The 18,523-nt window shown below is 32.3% G+C and overlaps 1 protein-coding gene across 2 annotated transcripts in view; it reads left to right on the top strand.

Annotated features, from left to right (window-relative positions):
• Window positions 1–18,523, top strand: part of Rb1 (RB transcriptional corepressor 1) — a 156,188-nt gene that overhangs the window by 53,278 nt on the left and 84,387 nt on the right. For both annotated transcript variants that reach the window (XM_047553463.1, XM_047553464.1), the window contains 8 exons: window positions 3,700–3,809; window positions 4,649–4,726; window positions 8,398–8,485; window positions 11,641–11,757; window positions 12,997–13,053; window positions 13,142–13,173; window positions 13,254–13,330; window positions 14,349–14,545. In XM_047553463.1, the coding sequence (XP_047409419.1) occupies window positions 3,700–3,809; window positions 4,649–4,726; window positions 8,398–8,485; window positions 11,641–11,757; window positions 12,997–13,053; window positions 13,142–13,173; window positions 13,254–13,330; window positions 14,349–14,545 (756 nt within the window). The remainder of the gene's footprint in view (window positions 1–3,699; window positions 3,810–4,648; window positions 4,727–8,397; window positions 8,486–11,640; window positions 11,758–12,996; window positions 13,054–13,141; window positions 13,174–13,253; window positions 13,331–14,348; window positions 14,546–18,523) is intronic.

Here is an 18,523-nt window from a genome sequence, read left to right as displayed (position 1 = left end):
GTTTGTTGTAGAGATCTTTCACCTCCTTGGTTAGATTTATTTTTAATTTTTTTTTTAGGCTGTTGTGAATGGAATTGTTTTCCTGATTTCTTTCTCAGCAGATTAATTGTTGGTATATAGTAAAGGTATTGATTTTTGTATGTTGAATTTGTAACCTGCTACTTTGCCAGATTTGTTTATTAGTTCAAGCTTTTGGTGGAGTTTTTGAATCTTCTAAATATAGGATCATATCATCTGCAAACAGTGATAATGTGACTTCTTCCTTTCCTATTTTTAGCCTTTTTACATCTCCCCCCATCTTGCCTAATTACTTTGGCTATAATTTCTAGCACTATATTAAATAGGAGTGGTAAGAATGGACATCTTTGTCCAAGATTTCAAAGGAAATGCTTTCAGTTTTTCCCCATTTACATGAGGCCGACTTTGGGTTTTTCATATATAGCCTCTATGATGTTGAGGTAGGTTCCTTATGTTCCTAGTTTCTTCAGTGTTTTTATTTTATTGTGAATTGGTGCAAAATTTTTTCAAAGGCATTCTCTGCATCTATTGAGATGACTGATTTTTGTTCTTAATTCTATTTATGTGCTGAATATATTTATTGATTTGCATATGTTAAACCATTCTTGTATCTCTGGATTAAAACCAATTTGGTCTTGATGTACGATCTTATTAATATGTTGTTGAACATGGTTTGCTAATATTTTATTAAGGATTTTACATCTAAGTTTATCAGGGATATTGGTCTGTAGTTTCCTTTTCAAATGTGTTCTTATTTGATTTTGGTATTAGTATAATACTGGCTTCATAGAATGAATTTGAAAGTGTTCCATCCCTTTCTATTTCATGGAATAATTTGAGGAGTATTGACATTAGTTCTTCCTTAAAGTTCTGGTAGAATTTAGCTGAGAATCCATCTGGTCCTGGGCTTTTCTTTTTTGAAAGAATTTTTGCTACTGCTTCTGTCTGATTAATGGTTATCAGTCTGTTTAGGTTTTGTGTGTCCTCTTGATTCAGTTTTGGCAGATTATATGACTAGAAATGTATCCATTTCATCTAGATTTTTCAATTTATTGGAGTATTAATTTTCAAAACATTCTGTAATGATCTAAATTTTGCGTGATGTCTGTGGTGATTTTTACTTTTTCATCCCTTTTATTAATTTGGATCTTATTTCTTTTTCTTTTGGTTTGTTTGGCTAAGCATTTATCAGCCTTGTTTATCTTTTCAAAGGACTTAAGTCTTTATTTCATTGATCCTTCATACTGTTTTTTTTTTATTCTCAAGTTTATTGATTTGAGCCCAAATATTATTTATTTTCTTCCTTCAACTAGTTTTACAGTTGGTATATTCTTTTTTTCCAAGGTCCTTGAGGTGCATCATTAGGTATTTAATTGAAGATCTGTCTGATATTCTTATGTAGGTACTCATAGCTATGAACTTTCCTCTTAGAATTGCCTTCATAGTGTCCCAGAGATTCAGGTATGTTGTACCACTATTTTCATTTAAGTCTAAGAATTTTTTTAACTTCTCCCCTGATTTCTTCTATGACCCATTCACCATTCAAAAGTATATTGTTCAATCTCTGTGTTTATGTAATTTCTGTAGGGTTTTGTCATGTAGATTTTATATTTCATTCCATTATGATATGATAAAATGCAAGGAATTACATTTTTTTTTATTTGCTGAGAGTTATAAAATTCTTTATATTGCTTTAGAAGTACCTAGTATTTGTTTAAGACCAAAAGGCATGGAATTAGATAGCTGGGCTGCTGATTCTGTGACCTGAACTGGAAGCTAGTTCTTGAGTTTATTATTAATCTATCAAGTGTTTGTTGAATGCTTAGTATGTGCCAAGCATTTTGCTAGAGTTACTGTCGATACAGAAATTTTAACTCTCAGTCACTATCCTTAAGGTGCTAGTAGGAGAAGTAAAAGGAGAGATCGTTACAGTAGTTTTTACAAGAGTGTGTTTGAAGTACGGTATCTTAGAGGAGAACTACCTAATCCAAACTGGGGCAGATAAGTTTATTGGGAAATTGTTTGGAGGTGCTGTGATTTCTGAGCTAAGAAAACATGAGAGATGGCATTTTCAGGGGTTGGACTTTGTAGAGTCAGAGACACAGTTGTATGTGAAAGTATTACCTGTTCAGTAAACTCCCAAGTAATTCTTAAGATTGTGATAGAGGACAGAAGAGTGATGAGATACAGTTCTGGAGAGGCAAAAGGAACCAGGTGTACTAATGAATATTTTTACTACCTTAGGTACCCAAAAATATGCTGTTCATAACTCTGAGGAATCTTAGACAATTCTACTCATTTTATCCTTTGAAAGGATTGTACTCATAAAATCCTTTGAAAGGATTTTAGTTTCAGTAGAAATCTTGAGAAAATTGATATTTTCCTCAGTATTTCACATACAACTGCCAGTCAGTAGATAAACGATTGATGATGCCTAAGATATGGCAGGAACAAGTTAATCAAGCGTGAATGACTGTTCTACCTGATACACTTTTATAGACAAACATGAAGTTTACATCTAACTGGGTTTCTTCATACCACTCCTTTTAGAATGCAGTTTTAGTTCTCAAAGATTGGGAGCACTTTGGCTTTAAAAGCTAAAGCAGGGACTGGGGGTTGTGTTTTCAGTGGTAGAGCCCATGCTTAGCATGTGCAAGGTCCTGAGTTTACCCCCCAAAAGAGGGGAAAAAAAAGTCATAATAGAGGACATGCCAATAGTTGTCTATTGGGCATTGATTTTTAAATTATGATTATAAAATTATGGATCATAGCTGATAAGCAATTTATAGGTTATAGCAATTAAAAAGTATCTAACATTGAGAATAATTTGTACAAGTATGTTATATTTATTAATTGAGCTTATTATATGGTACAAGTATATTAATTGGGTTTATTAATCGAGCCCAAGATACTTAACTAGAAGCATGTAGAGTGAACCAGAGGGTTTAGAAAAGATGGATCAAACACATATAATCAAGAGGATTTGCTGTATGTAGTTTGAAAAAAAAAATCAAACCTTTTATTTTATATTGATAAATATAGTAGAAAATTAAAAGTTTAGGATATATGGGATGTTTGAAGACTCTTAGCAATTAACTGGTTATAATATAGGTTGAGAATTCCTAATCTGAAATCTGAGATGCTCTAAGATCTGAAACTTTTTGAGTGCTGATATTACCACAAAATTCTATACCATGAAATTTTGTTTCATGCACAAATTTAAAATATTGTATAAAATTACCTTCAGGTCAGGCATGTAATTTATGTATCTTAAAATACATGAATTTCATATTTAAAGTTAAATTTCATCCCCAAGATATCATATTTTATATCTGTAAATATTCCAAAATTCAAAAAAAACCCTGAAATATGAAACACTTTTGATTCCAAACATTTTGGATAAGAGATATTCAACTTATAATACCTGTATTATTTAAGTTCTGTTTTGTGGCATTGGTGATCCTTTGTCTACATAAAATTCTAATAAATGGGGCAAATGCATAAAATTGAATTTTAAAATACTAGCAGTTTTCTAGACCACTTTTAGATAGGTCTTAATTATATTGCATGTGAACTTAATATATACTGTAAAATTAAATGTATATTGCATAAAAATTCTTCAATGAGATCTCTGTTGAAAGATAATAACTAAAAGAATAATTAAGTATTTTTTCTTTTGAGGTTGAAAGTCTCTCTAAGCGATATGAGGAAATTTATCTTAAAAACAAAGATCTAGATGCAAGATTGTTTTTGGATCATGATAAAACTCTTCAGACTGATCCTACAGACAGGTATTTCACATGGTGTATTTTTATTTTTGGTATGCTTTTGATATAGATTGATGTTGTTATAGGCATATCAGATAGGTTTTTATTAACTTAGTGACCTTTAAACATCATTTTATAACAAATTAATTTAAATGCCTTTAAGGAAAAAAGCAACAGTATCCTAAGCATGTAAATTGTTAACAATGTAGAGATTTAATATGAATTGTGTTCTATAACAATTACTTTTTTTCAGTTAGTTGAATGTGATTTTTAAAATGTGCACCAAAAGAAAATGGTTAAACTAATTAGTTTAACTCAAGTGGTGGTCTCCTTTTTTTCCATCTTTTTTTTATCTATGATTGCCTGCTTTATTCACTTAAAATGTTAATGGCCAAGTTTATTTTCTTGAATTGTTAGGAAGGACCCTAAAAGAGGAATGATCAAGGGTAATTATAATATTACATGTAATTTGGAAATTAAGTAGGTAAAATATTTTAATATTAAGTAGACAAATTTTTCGAAGGCATAGTGCAGTATAAAACTTGAGCTTTGCTATTTTAAAATACTTGAACTGCTTGGTTAATATTACCAGTAAGAAAACATCTAACTTATACTTTTGAGAAAGTGTTTAAAGGTGGGTACATCTCTTTGTCATAAACCTAGTGGACAGAGACCTACACTTTAAAATGGTGCTGAAGAAAATAATTCATTTAGGCAGCAGTTGGGTTATCTATTTCCTATCACTTGTGTTATTGACTTAGCACTTTGATATTTTGAAACCACAGGAAGTACTTTATTGTTTATTTGACACTTAGAACCCAGATTACAAATTTATAGTGTGAATGACTTTGCTTATTGTTTAGTTTTGACACACAAAGAACACCTCGAAAAAGTAACACTGATGAAGAGGTGAATGTGATTCCTCCGCATACTCCAGTTCGGTATGGGATTTTCCTTCTTTTAATATTCATTATAACTATTTGTTAGTGCTTTATAGTGCTTCAGTTTTGTTCATTTGTTTCTTTTTATATTTGTACATACACATAGCAAATATGTATTGAGTGCTCATTATATCCCAAGTATTTAAGATTTGCTTAGGTTACAGTCATTAAACCTAGTTATGTCTGTCTTTAAGGAACACAATATAAATTGTGTATGTGTTCCATCTTAGAAAAAAGAAGAAAAAAGTATCATCATTTGATCTGTGTATAACCTTGAAGGATTAAAACTATTTTTTATGTCTTTTTCCTCAATCACTTCACATGTCTAAACCTATTATCAAGTACTGTTGAATCTGCTTCCAAAGTATTTCTTTAGTCCATCTGCTTTTCTCCATTTCTGCTCTAACCACCCGTGTTCAAGACATCTTTATCTTGGGGTTTTTGCAGTAGATTCCTAACTGATCTTGTTGCTTCTGCTCTTATCACTAATCCTCTTTCCCACCATCAAATCAAATCTTCACAGCACCCCAAGCAAGAACTGTCCTCTAGAAATGTCAATAAGATCTTGTGTGTTCACCTTCCTGTTAAAACCCTCTCATTGCTTGTATAATGTCAAAATGGATTTTGCTGTCATCCAATAAATAAATAAAAAGAATCAATTAAAAAATCTTCTCTGGCTAGGGTTGTAGCTCCATGGTAGAGCACTTGCTTGGCACATGTGAGGCACTGGGTTTGATCCTCAGCACCACATAAAAATAAATAAATAAAGATATTTTTTAAAAAATCCCCTCATTGCTTCCCTTTGCAGTTGGAATACAGTTCACTTTCTTTAATAATGCCTACAAGACCTTATCTCACCTGGTTTCTATTGCCTCTCCAGCCTCATCTTATTTTCTTTGCTCACATGCATTAGCCATATGTTGGTCTTCTTTCATTCTCTTGGATTCTTCAAGTTCTTTTTTATGGAAGACCTTTATTCTTAATACTCTCTTTTCTTGAAACCTCCTGCTTTTTAGTTTTTTTTTTTTTTTTGCATGAATTTCCAATTGCTTTTCTTCATGTTGAGAACAAATGTTGCTTTTTTAAGGATGCATTTCTCTTTGTAGTATTTTTCTTTATTTTTATTTGTCATAGTATCCTGTTCAATTCCTTCATAGCCTGTGTCACAACTTATAAACTAATTTGCGTATGTGCTTGTTTTTCACCAATATTCACAATATCCTTTAAATTCCATGCCACATGGACTGCTCCGTTTTTTGTTCATCATTTAATAATTAAGGCCTAGCAAAATACTTGGTAAATAGTAGGCAATCATGTTTTGAGTGACTGTATAGGCATATAAACAAACTCATTTTAATATAAGCTTTGTAATAGACTTAATAGACTTATGGACAAGTTAATGAAATGATGCAGAAGAGTTTTTTTTGTTTTGTTTTGTTTTTTTTTTTGGTGTGGTACTGGGGATTGAACTCAGGGCCTTGTGCTTGTGAGTCAAGCACTCTACCAGCTGAGCTATCTCCCCAGCCCCTGCAGAAGAGATTTTATGAAGCAATGTCTGAACTGAATTTTGAAACATTCGTCTCACAGGACAGGCATTTAGGAAGTTGGAATAGCATGTACAAAGGCATGGTATTGTGAAGCAACACAGTATATCTGAGGAACTGTTAGCAGATCTGTATTGATTGTGAAATGAAGGGATGAAACAGCAGGAGTGGAGAGTTGGTACTAGGCATGAAGGGCCTTGTATACCATTTTCAAGTACAGACTTTACCTTGTGCATGATGTCACCTGTGCTGTAAGTGGGTGATAAGCAGGGGTAAGAATGAAGTAAGACTCTTGATTTTTACAAGTTTACGTGTTAGTTTGTGAGAGAATGTACTGAAGAGGACAGAACAAAGTGAGAACTAAACCTGTCTCAGAACTTCTTAACCCAGAGTGCAGATTAAAATAACCTGAGGAATTATTTTGGAGTGCACTTGTCTAGACCTTACTACTTCAGATGGTGAGTGAAAATCTCTGGACTGACCCATTGCAGTAGTTCAGTTGAGAGATGAAGAAGATCTGAAGAGAGTAGTGGTGGGAATGAAGGAGGAGGAACAATTTTGATGAATTCATACTGAGAATATTATTGAGGCATTTATGAAGATACTTTCTAATAAGCAGTAGGATATAAGGTTTGGGAATCATCAGAGAAAGTTAAAACCATAAAAAATAGATGTGATTACCTGAAGTGATATAATGGCAAGAATGAGTGGCAGGGGCTGAAACGTAAAGAATGCTAACATTTAAGGTCTAGATAGAAATTAGATTGTAGAGAATGTGAGGGTGGGTGGTTTGGGAGTCTAGTCTAGAGGGAGACATGACACAAAAACTTGAAGTGAAATGCTTCAAGGAAGTCAATTGTCAGAGTAGGCTTTGGGGTTTAGTAATTGGTTGTGGTTTTAGTCATTATTGCTTAAATGGATTAATGAGCATAGAAGCCACATGGCAATGTTTGAAAGGTGAAGTATGATACCAGTTTAGAGAGGTCTGGCTAAGAATACTGCACCTGTTTTACTAAATAATATTTGAGAAACTTTTAAACCCTAAACATTCTACAGTTCTTTGCATGATTAAACAATGTCTCAAATGTACTGTTGCTTCAAAATTGGGATATTAATCTTTACTGTACACCATACACATATACGTCATGTGCATGTTAGAGAATTAAAGAATCTTTAAGAGATTGATCTAATTTTATACTTTAACTGGTGACTTAAAATTACTCAAGACCTTTAATGTATTCTTTGACATTCTCTGTGAAGAAGAATCATTTGATTCTTTACTTGAATTACTAAATATCTTATTGTCTTTGAGAGTTTAATGTTTAATTGTATAAGCAAAACATTGGGTTATAATGTCTGTTATCAAGAGATTCAAATTCTGTTCTAATTGTACACTATAAAAAACCAAAATAACATTTACAACAAATATTTACATAAATATGCATCTTATTTGCATCTTTTATAGTTAATTAATATACAAACTTTTAAGGTAATAGTATTTTCAAAACTGATCCACCAATACTTTATTAAAAAATAAACACTTAACCTCACTCACTGCTATATAGGCTTACCAAAAATTAGAATATGCTATACAATCAGATCTTTAGATGGTGTTTAAAATGGTTATAAAGAATATTTCTACATGTTTTGTAAAACCTTAAAAATTGAGTTTGAAGATATTGTCTAATTGTGTCTCTTTTTAAAGGTTTGAGTATGTTTTTCATATGCAAAAAAATTTTAATTGTAATGTTTTCTTGAAAGAATACTGTTTTGATGTCAGTGTTTCCCCATATGATATAAAAATTATTCCATATTTTTTCCTAAGAATAATGTCATTAATTGGACCAATTAATATTTTATTGATACTTAGTTTTATTAGTAAGTGTATCAGTTCTCTAATCATAAACTTATTATGAATACCTGTTAAAGATCTAAGCAAAACATAATTTCTTATAAATCACAGTACACTAAGGGTTTGTTGTTTTTTTTTTTCTCATAAAGTCTTATTTTAGGGAATTTTGTTGAGATAATTGGGAGAGACAGGATGTCAAAAGAACTTGAGATAGATACATTTCATTTGTTCTTTTTCTTCTTTGCTTAATGCTTTTTCCTTTTATCCCCCTTTAGGACTGTTATGAATACTATCCAACAATTAATGATGATATTAAATTCAGCAAGTGATCAGCCATCAGAAAATCTGATTTCCTATTTCAATGTAAGCCACGTATAAAACATTATTTTTTTGTGATATCTTGGTAAAGTGAAATTAGAAAAGAACTAAATATTTTTAAAAACATTTATATTCATTCAATATGTATTTACCCATTATCTTATTTCTTGCTTTTTAAACACTACTAATTAGATGTTATTAGTATCATTTTATTTAAAGTGTTATGTTTTGATTTTCTTACATTTACAATTTGCCTTGCTCATTATTCTTTCTTGCAACTTAGACCTCACTTCTGAGATCATTTTTTTCTTTCTTCAGATATATTCTTTAATAATTCCTTTAGCAAAGTTAGTTTCGGATAAAAGTACAGGGTTTTTTTGATTTTGTCTAAAAATGTGTTTACTCTTATTTTTTTGTAAGATGATTTACCTGGATCTTCAATTCTAAGTTGACATGTACTTTTAGAAATTTAAATAACTACTTTACTATTTTGAAGTTATTACTTTACTGTTTCTTAGTGCCCAAGGTGGATAGTTAAGAAGTCTTCTGTAGATTTACTATTGTTCCTTTATAGTTAATCTGTCTTTTCTCTCTACCTAAAAAGATCTTAAATCTTTTCTTTGAACATGATGTTAGGTAGGACTTAACTCACCGTAACTGTACAGTCATTTTTAAAATCCTACTTTCAACCCATTTTCATATACTATTCTTGCCTGCCTCTATGTGCATTGCACTTTGCAATTCCTGATAGATAGACTCTGAGTTCGGTACTTTGTGAATCCTTGCTGAGCCCCCCGCCACCTCAAAAAAGGGAGAGAATAAGAAAGAGTGAAAACTATCATCTGTATTACTGGCTTGCTCCATCACTCCTTATTTAATGAGGGTTGGGACTCATCTGTGGAAATTGTACAAGGCCAGGATACTTATTAAAAATTTGTGTTATTCTGATCATTACTTTGTATAGTTGTTAAATGTGACTTTGTCATATTGTGTCACCCTTTTTTGCTATGTCCTGTCCAGGAATTGCAGAGTAATTTCTTTTATTCATAATTTTGTTGGTGTAGAACTGATTTTGTTTGTCCAACTTTTACGTTACTTTTATTTATGGGTTATCTGTAGTACAAGAATTATTTGCCAAAACATATTGACCTAGTTACCTAGAACTTTTAGCAAGAGATAATGATAGAAGTTAAAAGACTAATAATCTCTTTTCAAATGCCATTTTAAATACTTCTTCCAACATTTGGAAGCATGTTGGAGCTCTTTTTTATTTGGAATTACTTCAGTTGGGCAGAAAGTTCTGCCTCAAAGACATTCTCCAGAGCTCATTTTGAAGCTTAACTTTTTTTTTTTTTTAACTATAAGATAATTTATTACAGAGAAGCCTATAATCTCTTGTAACAATGGCACATACAATAATTAAAAAGAGCAAAGATGTTTGGTTTCTTGTTTCACATATTGGCTAGTACAGCTGTGGACAATGCTGAGTCCTCAGGAAGTTCAGGAGGTTGCTATTGAGGAAATCCAACAGGATCATGTCACATCTCTGAGCTAGGGCCTGGGAAGTCCATCTGACACTCTGTAAGAATTTGTCTAACGTACCAGGGAATGTTGAGACCCTCTCCATCCAGCCTGTACAGAGGCATTAGAGTCCAAGCCCTTCTGTAGGGTTGAACATCTGTGAGGAGAACAGCAGCTGACCCTGATGACAGGGAAAAAGGCCAAAAGCTAAAACTTTCTGCAAGAAGGAAGGCAGTCAGCAGACAGCAGCCATAGATGAGAACAACTCTCTAGTTTCCACAATTTTTGGCTTTGTTCTGGGTCTACCAAGAAGAAAATACTTCTGAATCCTTCAGCTAGCTCTCAGGTCTGTGCACATAAGAACAGCCTCCTGTGTGAAGTTTAACTTTTAATGAAACTTTATAACTTCTCAGTTGTATATAGATAACATCTTGCCTCAGAGTGAGCATGTCTTGAAGATCATTACGTTTTTCCTTGATTTTACTTCTTTATTATAAGTTCAGTTTTTTTTCGTTTTTAAAATCAATGGTATCTTCTCTGTGAGTAAAATCTTAGAAGCTGTGTATATTTTAATCAACATTGGACAGCAGTAATTTTATAACAGGAAATGCCTCTTTGTTACTTATCCAAAATTTCCAAAGCCTTGAGCTTGGTTGTATATATTTCTTTTTTTCATCCATCCATTTATTCATTCATTTTTGCATACTGGGAACTGAACCCAGGGATGCTCTACAACTGAACTACATCTCCAGCCCTTTTTACTTTTAATTTTGAGACAGGATACTGCTAAGTGGCCAAGGTTGACCTTGAACTTGTGATCCTCCTGCTTTTTTTTTTTTTTTTTTTTTGGTGCTAGGAATTGAACTCAGGGCCTTGTGCTTGTGAGGCAAGCACTCTACCAGCTGAGCTATATCCCCAGCCCCATCCTCCTGCTTTAACATCATGAGTAACTGGGATTACAGGCCTATGCTTCTGTACCCAGCGAGTATATTTTTATACCCAGTGATATATTTTTACTGTAATATAATATGAATTATAGAATAGTACATCACACTGCTTCTTTTAATATATCATCTTGTGATGTGTTTTAATTATTAAAGTTGATACAGCCTCACCTCAAATGATACACATATTGGAGCTTTTTTAAATTGTTCTGGTTTTTAATATATATGCTATTTAAGTGAGCACTGGACTTCTTTTGTAACTATTTCCCCATACTACTTTCTGAAAATGTTGTTACATATTTGGCTCATTTTTAACTCTTCTAAAGCATAGTTTTAAATTAGGAAATTATGCTGAGTTTAAATCTTAGTTTGATTTTTTTCATTGACTTTTTCTATGAAGGGGGTGACATACATCCGAATACAACTCTTAATCAAATATATTTTATGAGAACATGCAATGAATGGAAAAACTAACGAATCTGAGGTCACCTAACCTTGCAACATGAAATGTACATGATAGGGTTTTTGTAATGGGGTTGTGCTTGAAAGTTTCTTGGACACTAACATCCAATGAAATTCTGCTTATTTTCTGTGGTTGTGTTTACATAGCTATTGTAGAAGTGTTTCCATGTTTTTATAAACACTCAAAAATTCAGTCATTTGTTATGCCATAGAAAATTTTAATTCTGGTTAAATGCTAGTCTTAATATTGATTTCTGTTTATATTTCTTAAAGAACTGCACGGTGAATCCAAAAGAAAATATTCTGAAAAGAGTAAAAGATATTGGACACATCTTCAAAGAGAAATTTGCTAAAGCTGTGGGACCAGGATGTGTTGAAATTGGATCACAGGTAATTTGAGTTCATTTTTCATCAGTGCCTCTTTGTAGAAATCATTTTAAAGGCAGCATCTGTCCAGATTGTACAAACACAGTATTTGTCTCATAATATAAAATACTGGCAGATTATATATCCTAGTTGCCTATGTATATTGCTATTTATGAGAAACCTTAGGAGAAATCACTCCTTATCCCATTACAAAAACAAAAGTGTACATACCAATTGTGGAAAATTTAGAAAATATAAATAAGCAAAAAATTAAAATCTGTGATGTTAAATTTTTGGTGTATATGCTTTGACCTCTACATGTGTGAATACGTGTGTGTGTGTGTGTGTGTGTGTGTGTGTGTGTACTTATGTGAATGGGATTATAATATATATGCCAGTTCTCAGTGATAGTCATATTATTCAATCTAAAACTGATATATTGGGTAAGAGTATGGATGATGGAATTACATCCTGGGTTTATATTTGGTTCTACTGTTTGTGAGCTATGTGATCTTGTTTAACTTCTCTGAGATTCAGGTTATATTTTTGCTCTGCCTGCTTTGTTGTGTGGCAATAATGAGAGCAATTATGTAAAGATAAGTTTGAAAATTGTAATCCACTGTACACATTTATTCCAGTGTCATGAGATTATAGTTTTATGCCATAGTGCTTTAAACAACTATACTTAAAAGTTCTTTTTCGTATATGACATATGTGCTCTTAATTCGGAATGAAGAACTATGGTTTATGTATGTATATATGAACGTGTAACTAAAAATATTTGGTTAGTCTTTTAACTGAAAGGAACTAGTTATTTGGTTAAAACATTTTGCTGATGAGTTTAGTTTTCTCTGACTTTTAGCTGTGGCAGGTTTACCAAGTTTTATGATCAGAAACTATTCTCTAACCCTAAATAGCTGTTTTGTAAATGAATGTTCTAGGTTATAAGAAACAGATATGTAAGTGCTTAAAATAGTACTGGACACATAACCTACCTTTAGTATAAATGATGTAGACTGAAAGGGACTGATGAAAAATCAGTTAATGAACCTACCCTTTTGATAGTTTACTGAGAATGTGAACCATTACTTTATTCTTAAGTCTTGAGTTTTAGGTGGTTTAGCTTTTATAATTTTTTTTTTGGTAGCCATATTCTAAAAAGACTCAGAAGTATGTTTCAAGAAAAGATTGTTACAAAAAATTAGTGATTGTTATGATGTTCTAAAATTAGCAAGGTCTTATTTTTCTTTTTCTTTGTTGCAGCGATATAAACTTGGAGTTCGATTATATTACCGAGTAATGGAATCCATGCTTAAATCTGTAAGTTTGAAAAAAAAATAGAAAAAAAATTTCACTTCTGACATAAATAAAATTTCAGTTAAACTTTTTAAAAAATTATCTGTTTTAGGAAGAAGAACGATTATCCATTCAAAATTTTAGGTAATTTTTCTTTAGTTTTAGTCAAGAGTTTCTTTTTATTAAGGTAAATATTTAAAAGTCATTCTCCTTTTCTCTTTTAGCAAACTTCTGAATGACAACATCTTTCATATGTCTTTGTTGGCGTGTGCTCTTGAAGTTGTAATGGCTACCTATAGCAGTAAGTTAAGTTTTAGTAAATACATGTTTTAGTTGAATTTAAAGTTAAAAAAATACTTCAGATGTGTTATGTTTTGTTGTTTTTGGAGAGGGTACACGTTAAGGAAAAGAAAAGCATGTTTTAAGATCAGTATATACTGAAGAATGTAATTGGTTGTCATAAGCTAAGTAGTTATCTGAATCATTTCGGGCCATCTTGGGGGTGGATTTCACTAGCCTATTCTGAACATACTGAAGAAATCCCTTCAAAATCCTGTACGATTGTAAAGTGCCAAAGGAGTTTTAAAGAGCAGACAGTACTAAACGAAAGCACTGTTATGACCTCTATGGTCTCCAGAGACCAAAGATTAGAGCTGGGATTCACCAGAGCTTGAACACTTCTTAACTGGTACCTGCTTTTAAGTAAATTATGAAAATTCAGTAATTTATTAATAAACAGAACAAAGGCCAGTAAGTGTTTTTAAAATATAAATATTTTATAGATAGTGTTGAAAATGCTAAAAAAATTTTGCTTGCAGAAACAGAAGAGGAACATTTATTTAAGGATACAAATACACAGTTAATAAAGGAGGAACTTAAATTAATAAACACATATGGAAAACTGTGAATCCTCATTAATAACCCCAAATGCACATTTTAAAGAGATTCCATTTTCTAACTAATGAAATTAGCAATATCTTAAAGCATCTTTCCTATTCTCCACCAAGGATTCATAAGAGAATTGAAAAGTAACCACTAATGAACCGCTGATGAAATATTAAACCTGTCCCTGATAGGAGTTTAGAGTATTTAAACCTTTGAAAATTTAATGTAAGCTATGAGCCATTTCTCAAGAAAAAACATACATACACATACACTAAAAAATTTGGGAGCCTATTTCTTGGGAGCCTATAGACTCCAGAATAAAAAATTCTGCTCTAAATAAAAATTATTTAATTGTTTGATAAGACCTTCCAAATAAAAATACTTAGTTCAGGTCTTAACATTTCATATCTATACATTTTTTCTTTCATTTTTAGGAAGTACATCTCAGAATCTTGATTCTGGAACAGATTTGTCCTTCCCATGGATTCTGAATGTACTTAATTTAAAAGCCTTTGATTTTTACAAAGTGATTGAAAGTTTTATCAAAGCAGAAGCCAACTTGACAAGAGAAATGATAAAACATTTAGAACGATGTGAACATCGAATCATGGAATCCCTTGCATGGCTCTCAGTAAGTAACTAGCTAAAATAATTAAAAATCTTCATATGTTTATGGATAATAAAATTATCTGTTAGTGAGACATATTTCTTAACATCTACCTTAAAAGCAAATATGCAATTTCATGAATAATGTTATTTCAGTGTATACAGCCCAGGAATCAAGTAGAATATTAGAATAGAGTTTTATTTGAGCTCCCCAGACCATCTAATATAGTGATTTATTTAGGAGTAGTTTCTTTTAAAACACGACACTTTAAAGTAAAAAAGAAGTTTTTAAAGTAGTTAGGTAATTTATTAAAATACTTGTGTTATTATTGACAATGTAAATGTCTGCTCTTAAATTTGAACAAAATTAAAATTTGAAATTATGCTATTTAGATGATTAAAAAGAACATTTTTCCTGTTCAATTTGGTAGGAGTCATTTTTGTCTCATTATTAAAGATAGTACAAAAAAATCTATATTATTATTCAATTATAGGTATTATTTAAGGCATTGTAGCAACGCAAATCATATTCTCTATTCTATTTATAGCATTTAAGCTATTGGTAAAGATTTTGTTTTAATAAAGGTGACATTTTCTATTCACTAATTTTTAAAATATTTATTTGAAGTTCTGTTATGTCCTTTACTGTACATAATTGGATCATCTATGTGAATCATCAGATTTGTAGACTAATAACTAATTTCTTTTGAAACTATGTTACATGCTAAGCATATACAAGTTGAGCTCCAACAAAAAGTTTCAAGTTTTGGAGCATTTCAGACTTTAAATTTTCAGATTGGGGGTGCTCAACAATTAAGTCTATGCAAATATTCCAAAATCTGAAAAACTCCAAACTTTGAAACACTTTTCAAATGAAGCATTTGAGATAAGACTTCAGCTACATATATCTTTTTAACTTATACCCATGTATAGAAATGAGAATAGAAAATTAAGACTTTACTTACATTAGAATTCTAATCTGTAAATGTAGATTTAGTTTTAATTTTTGAATGTTCTGGGTATTAAATTACTGAGAGCCTGTTTCTTAGTGTTTTCTTCTATTATCATATAGATATTGGATAGAGAGAGAGGTAAAGAAAATTGGTAGAAAAATATTACATTGCTAATATTAGATTTGGTAACTACTTATAGGAACAAATTTTCATTTTATAAGAAAAGGAATAGTTAAAACTTTTGGAATCTGTAACAGAAATTTATCTTTTCAAAATTTGCTTGTATTCAAGTCTTCTCAGCCCAATTACTGGCATTCAAAGATTCTGAATGTATTACTTTAATTTTGAAGAAAAAAACAAGTTGCCCAAAGTTTGGAAAAGAGTATAATTTATGATGGGATGATGTAGAAGCCATAAGCCTCTGAATTTCAATTCTAATTGTGATCTCTCTAGGAGATAAAATTAGAGGACTTTTAGTCATATATTGCAAATGTTTGAATTTTATATTACTTTTTAATTATAAAAAAACTAGAGTGGTAGTGGATAACTTTGTGAAAATAAGTCAGTCATACCAGCAGGATACTGTGCATATTTCCTCTGGGAATAATTGGCATTATTGAGAAAGGATATGACAAAGCTTTCACAGACTTTTTTAAAATTGAAATATATATATATCTATATAAAAGCTACAGGTGTGGTGGTGCTTGCCTGTCATCCCAGTGGCTCAGGAGGCTGAGGCAGGAGGATTGTGAGTTCAAAGCCAGCCTTAGCAATCTATTGAGGTCCTAAGCAATTTAGTGAGACCCTGTCACAAAAGAAAAAATAAAAAGGGCTGGGGATGTGGCTTAATGGTTAAGTGCCCCCTGGGTTCAATCCTTGGAACAAAATATTAAACAAAATCATATATAGAAAAGTTATATTTCAAGTGACAGTTGGATAAAATTTTCACAAATTGAACACACCCCTCCAACAAACACCCAGATTAAGACTCATAGCAAGTTTTCATAGTCTTTTGATTCTGCATCATAATAAAAATTTCTTTTCAATGCTGTAAGTCCTTGAGGACATATTCATACAGTTTTGTTGACTTAGGGGAAACATCAAGTGAGGTGCTACTTACTTTTTTCCCACAATAATTTGTGTGTGCGTGCGTGTGTTTGTGTGTGTGTATGTGTGTGTGTATGTCTTGGGGACTGGACTCAGGGCCTCCCATGTGTAAGTATTCTAGCACTGAGCTAAACCCTTAGTCCCTGCCCCTGATTATTTAAGGAAAAACATGGTTGTATTTTTAATGATCCTATGGGGAAACAGTTTTAGCATCTTTGCTTGACAGTCTTAAGAAATAAGGAATCAAGAAGGAAAGAGCACCTTTTTGTGTCTTTTCATCCCAGGAGGGTTAGCAAGCAATATGTAAGTGTATAATGATGGGGCACTCTGTTGAAAAATCTAGTAAAATCCCATTCTTTGAAAATATGAGAAATATTTGTCAGGTGATAATGGAAAAAGATCCTACCATATGACTACCTACAAAAAAAGACCCTATACCTGTTCAGAGTACCAAAAGCAACATTTTGAAATCACTGGACAGGAAGAACAGACAGACTCTAGCTGAGAAGGGAAAGGAGGGCAGCTATGATCCTGTGGAGGAACGAGGCTTTTAGTTTGTTACTGAGTGCAGTATGTGTACCAGAAGGACAGTAGAGTATGGGGAGAGGGCCTTTTGATGAGGGAAACTAGAAAACTGAAGCTGAAGAAACCTTGGCTATTGAAGAATGTGGAAGAGTTTTTGCAAGAGAGGGTGACCAAATTCTGTCCACCTACATCTCTGACTGAAACCTGAATCAGACTCAAAGCAGCTTAATGAAAGACAGAAGTTCTGAACTGAGACTGGAGTTGCTGCTCAATAAATGGTGTGTACAGTTCAACTTCAGCAAAGGCAATTCCCTGTTGAAATTGGCAACAGCCAGGCACAGTGGCACACACCTGTAATCCCAGCAGGTCAGGAGACTGAGGCAGAAGGATCACAAGTTTAAGGTCAGCCTCAGCAACAAATGACAACAAAAAAATTCTCATTTGAGAAAAATAACAGAATCCAGAATCTTTACAATATAACAGTGTAAAGGATATAATTCTAAAATCATTCATTATATTAAGAAGGTCAAGGAATGTAGTACGTGTTTTTAGAACAAGAGCTTTAGGTCAACTTTTTGATGGATCAAAGACTTTTGTATGTGGGGGGGGGGTGGATACTGGGAGTTGCTTAACTACTAAGCCACATCCCTAGCCCTTTTTATTTTTAACTTTGAGACAGGGTCTCACTCAGTTGCTTAGGGCCTTGCTCAGTTGCTGAGGCTCGCCTTGAACTTGTGATCCTCCTGCCTCAGCCTCCTGAGTGACTAGGATTACAGGTGTGTACTACTGAGCCTGACTCAAAGATTCTGTTAGAAGTATTGTCTCCATTATGATGATGATGATGATGATGATGATGATGATGATGATGATGTCAGCTGTTCAAAGCATGGATTAGGATTCCCTGGTGATTCCTGAAACCAATTCAGGGACTCTGAACAGTAAAAACTGTTTTATTATTACTATTATGATGTTATTTATTTTTTCTAGTCTGTTGACATTTAAACTGATGTAAAACTGTTGGCACCTTTGCCAGAAATAAACCAGTGGCTCCTAAATGTCTAGTAATCATTGCATTCACTATTAAACACTTGCAGCTAAAAAACAAAAACAATAAGTGTCAGTTTTAATTTAGAATATCCTTGATGAAGCACTTGAAAAGTATTTTATTAAATCTCCACTGGAGTATTTTTTTTCTTTTAGCTTTTTAGCTTTTTTCTAGCTGCATACCAAAGTATAAAAGTTGTCTTGAGGTAAATCTTATGTATTGGTTGAGTTGTGAACTGAACTAGACATTCTTCATGAAACACATCTTTTATTTGTAAGACTGATGAGGAATTGTTTGTTCAGTCTTGGATATTTGGTAGACATTTTCTTGAAAATGAATAAACGGTGCATGTCACCTGAAGGAAAACAACTGA

The sequence above is a fragment of the Sciurus carolinensis genome, chromosome 5 (genome assembly GCF_902686445.1).
Source record: "Sciurus carolinensis chromosome 5, mSciCar1.2, whole genome shotgun sequence".
In the NCBI taxonomy this organism is placed as follows: Eukaryota; Metazoa; Chordata; class Mammalia; order Rodentia; family Sciuridae; genus Sciurus; species Sciurus carolinensis.
The sequence above is the reverse complement of the archived record's forward strand: the minus strand, read 5'-3'. Positions and strand labels throughout refer to the sequence as shown.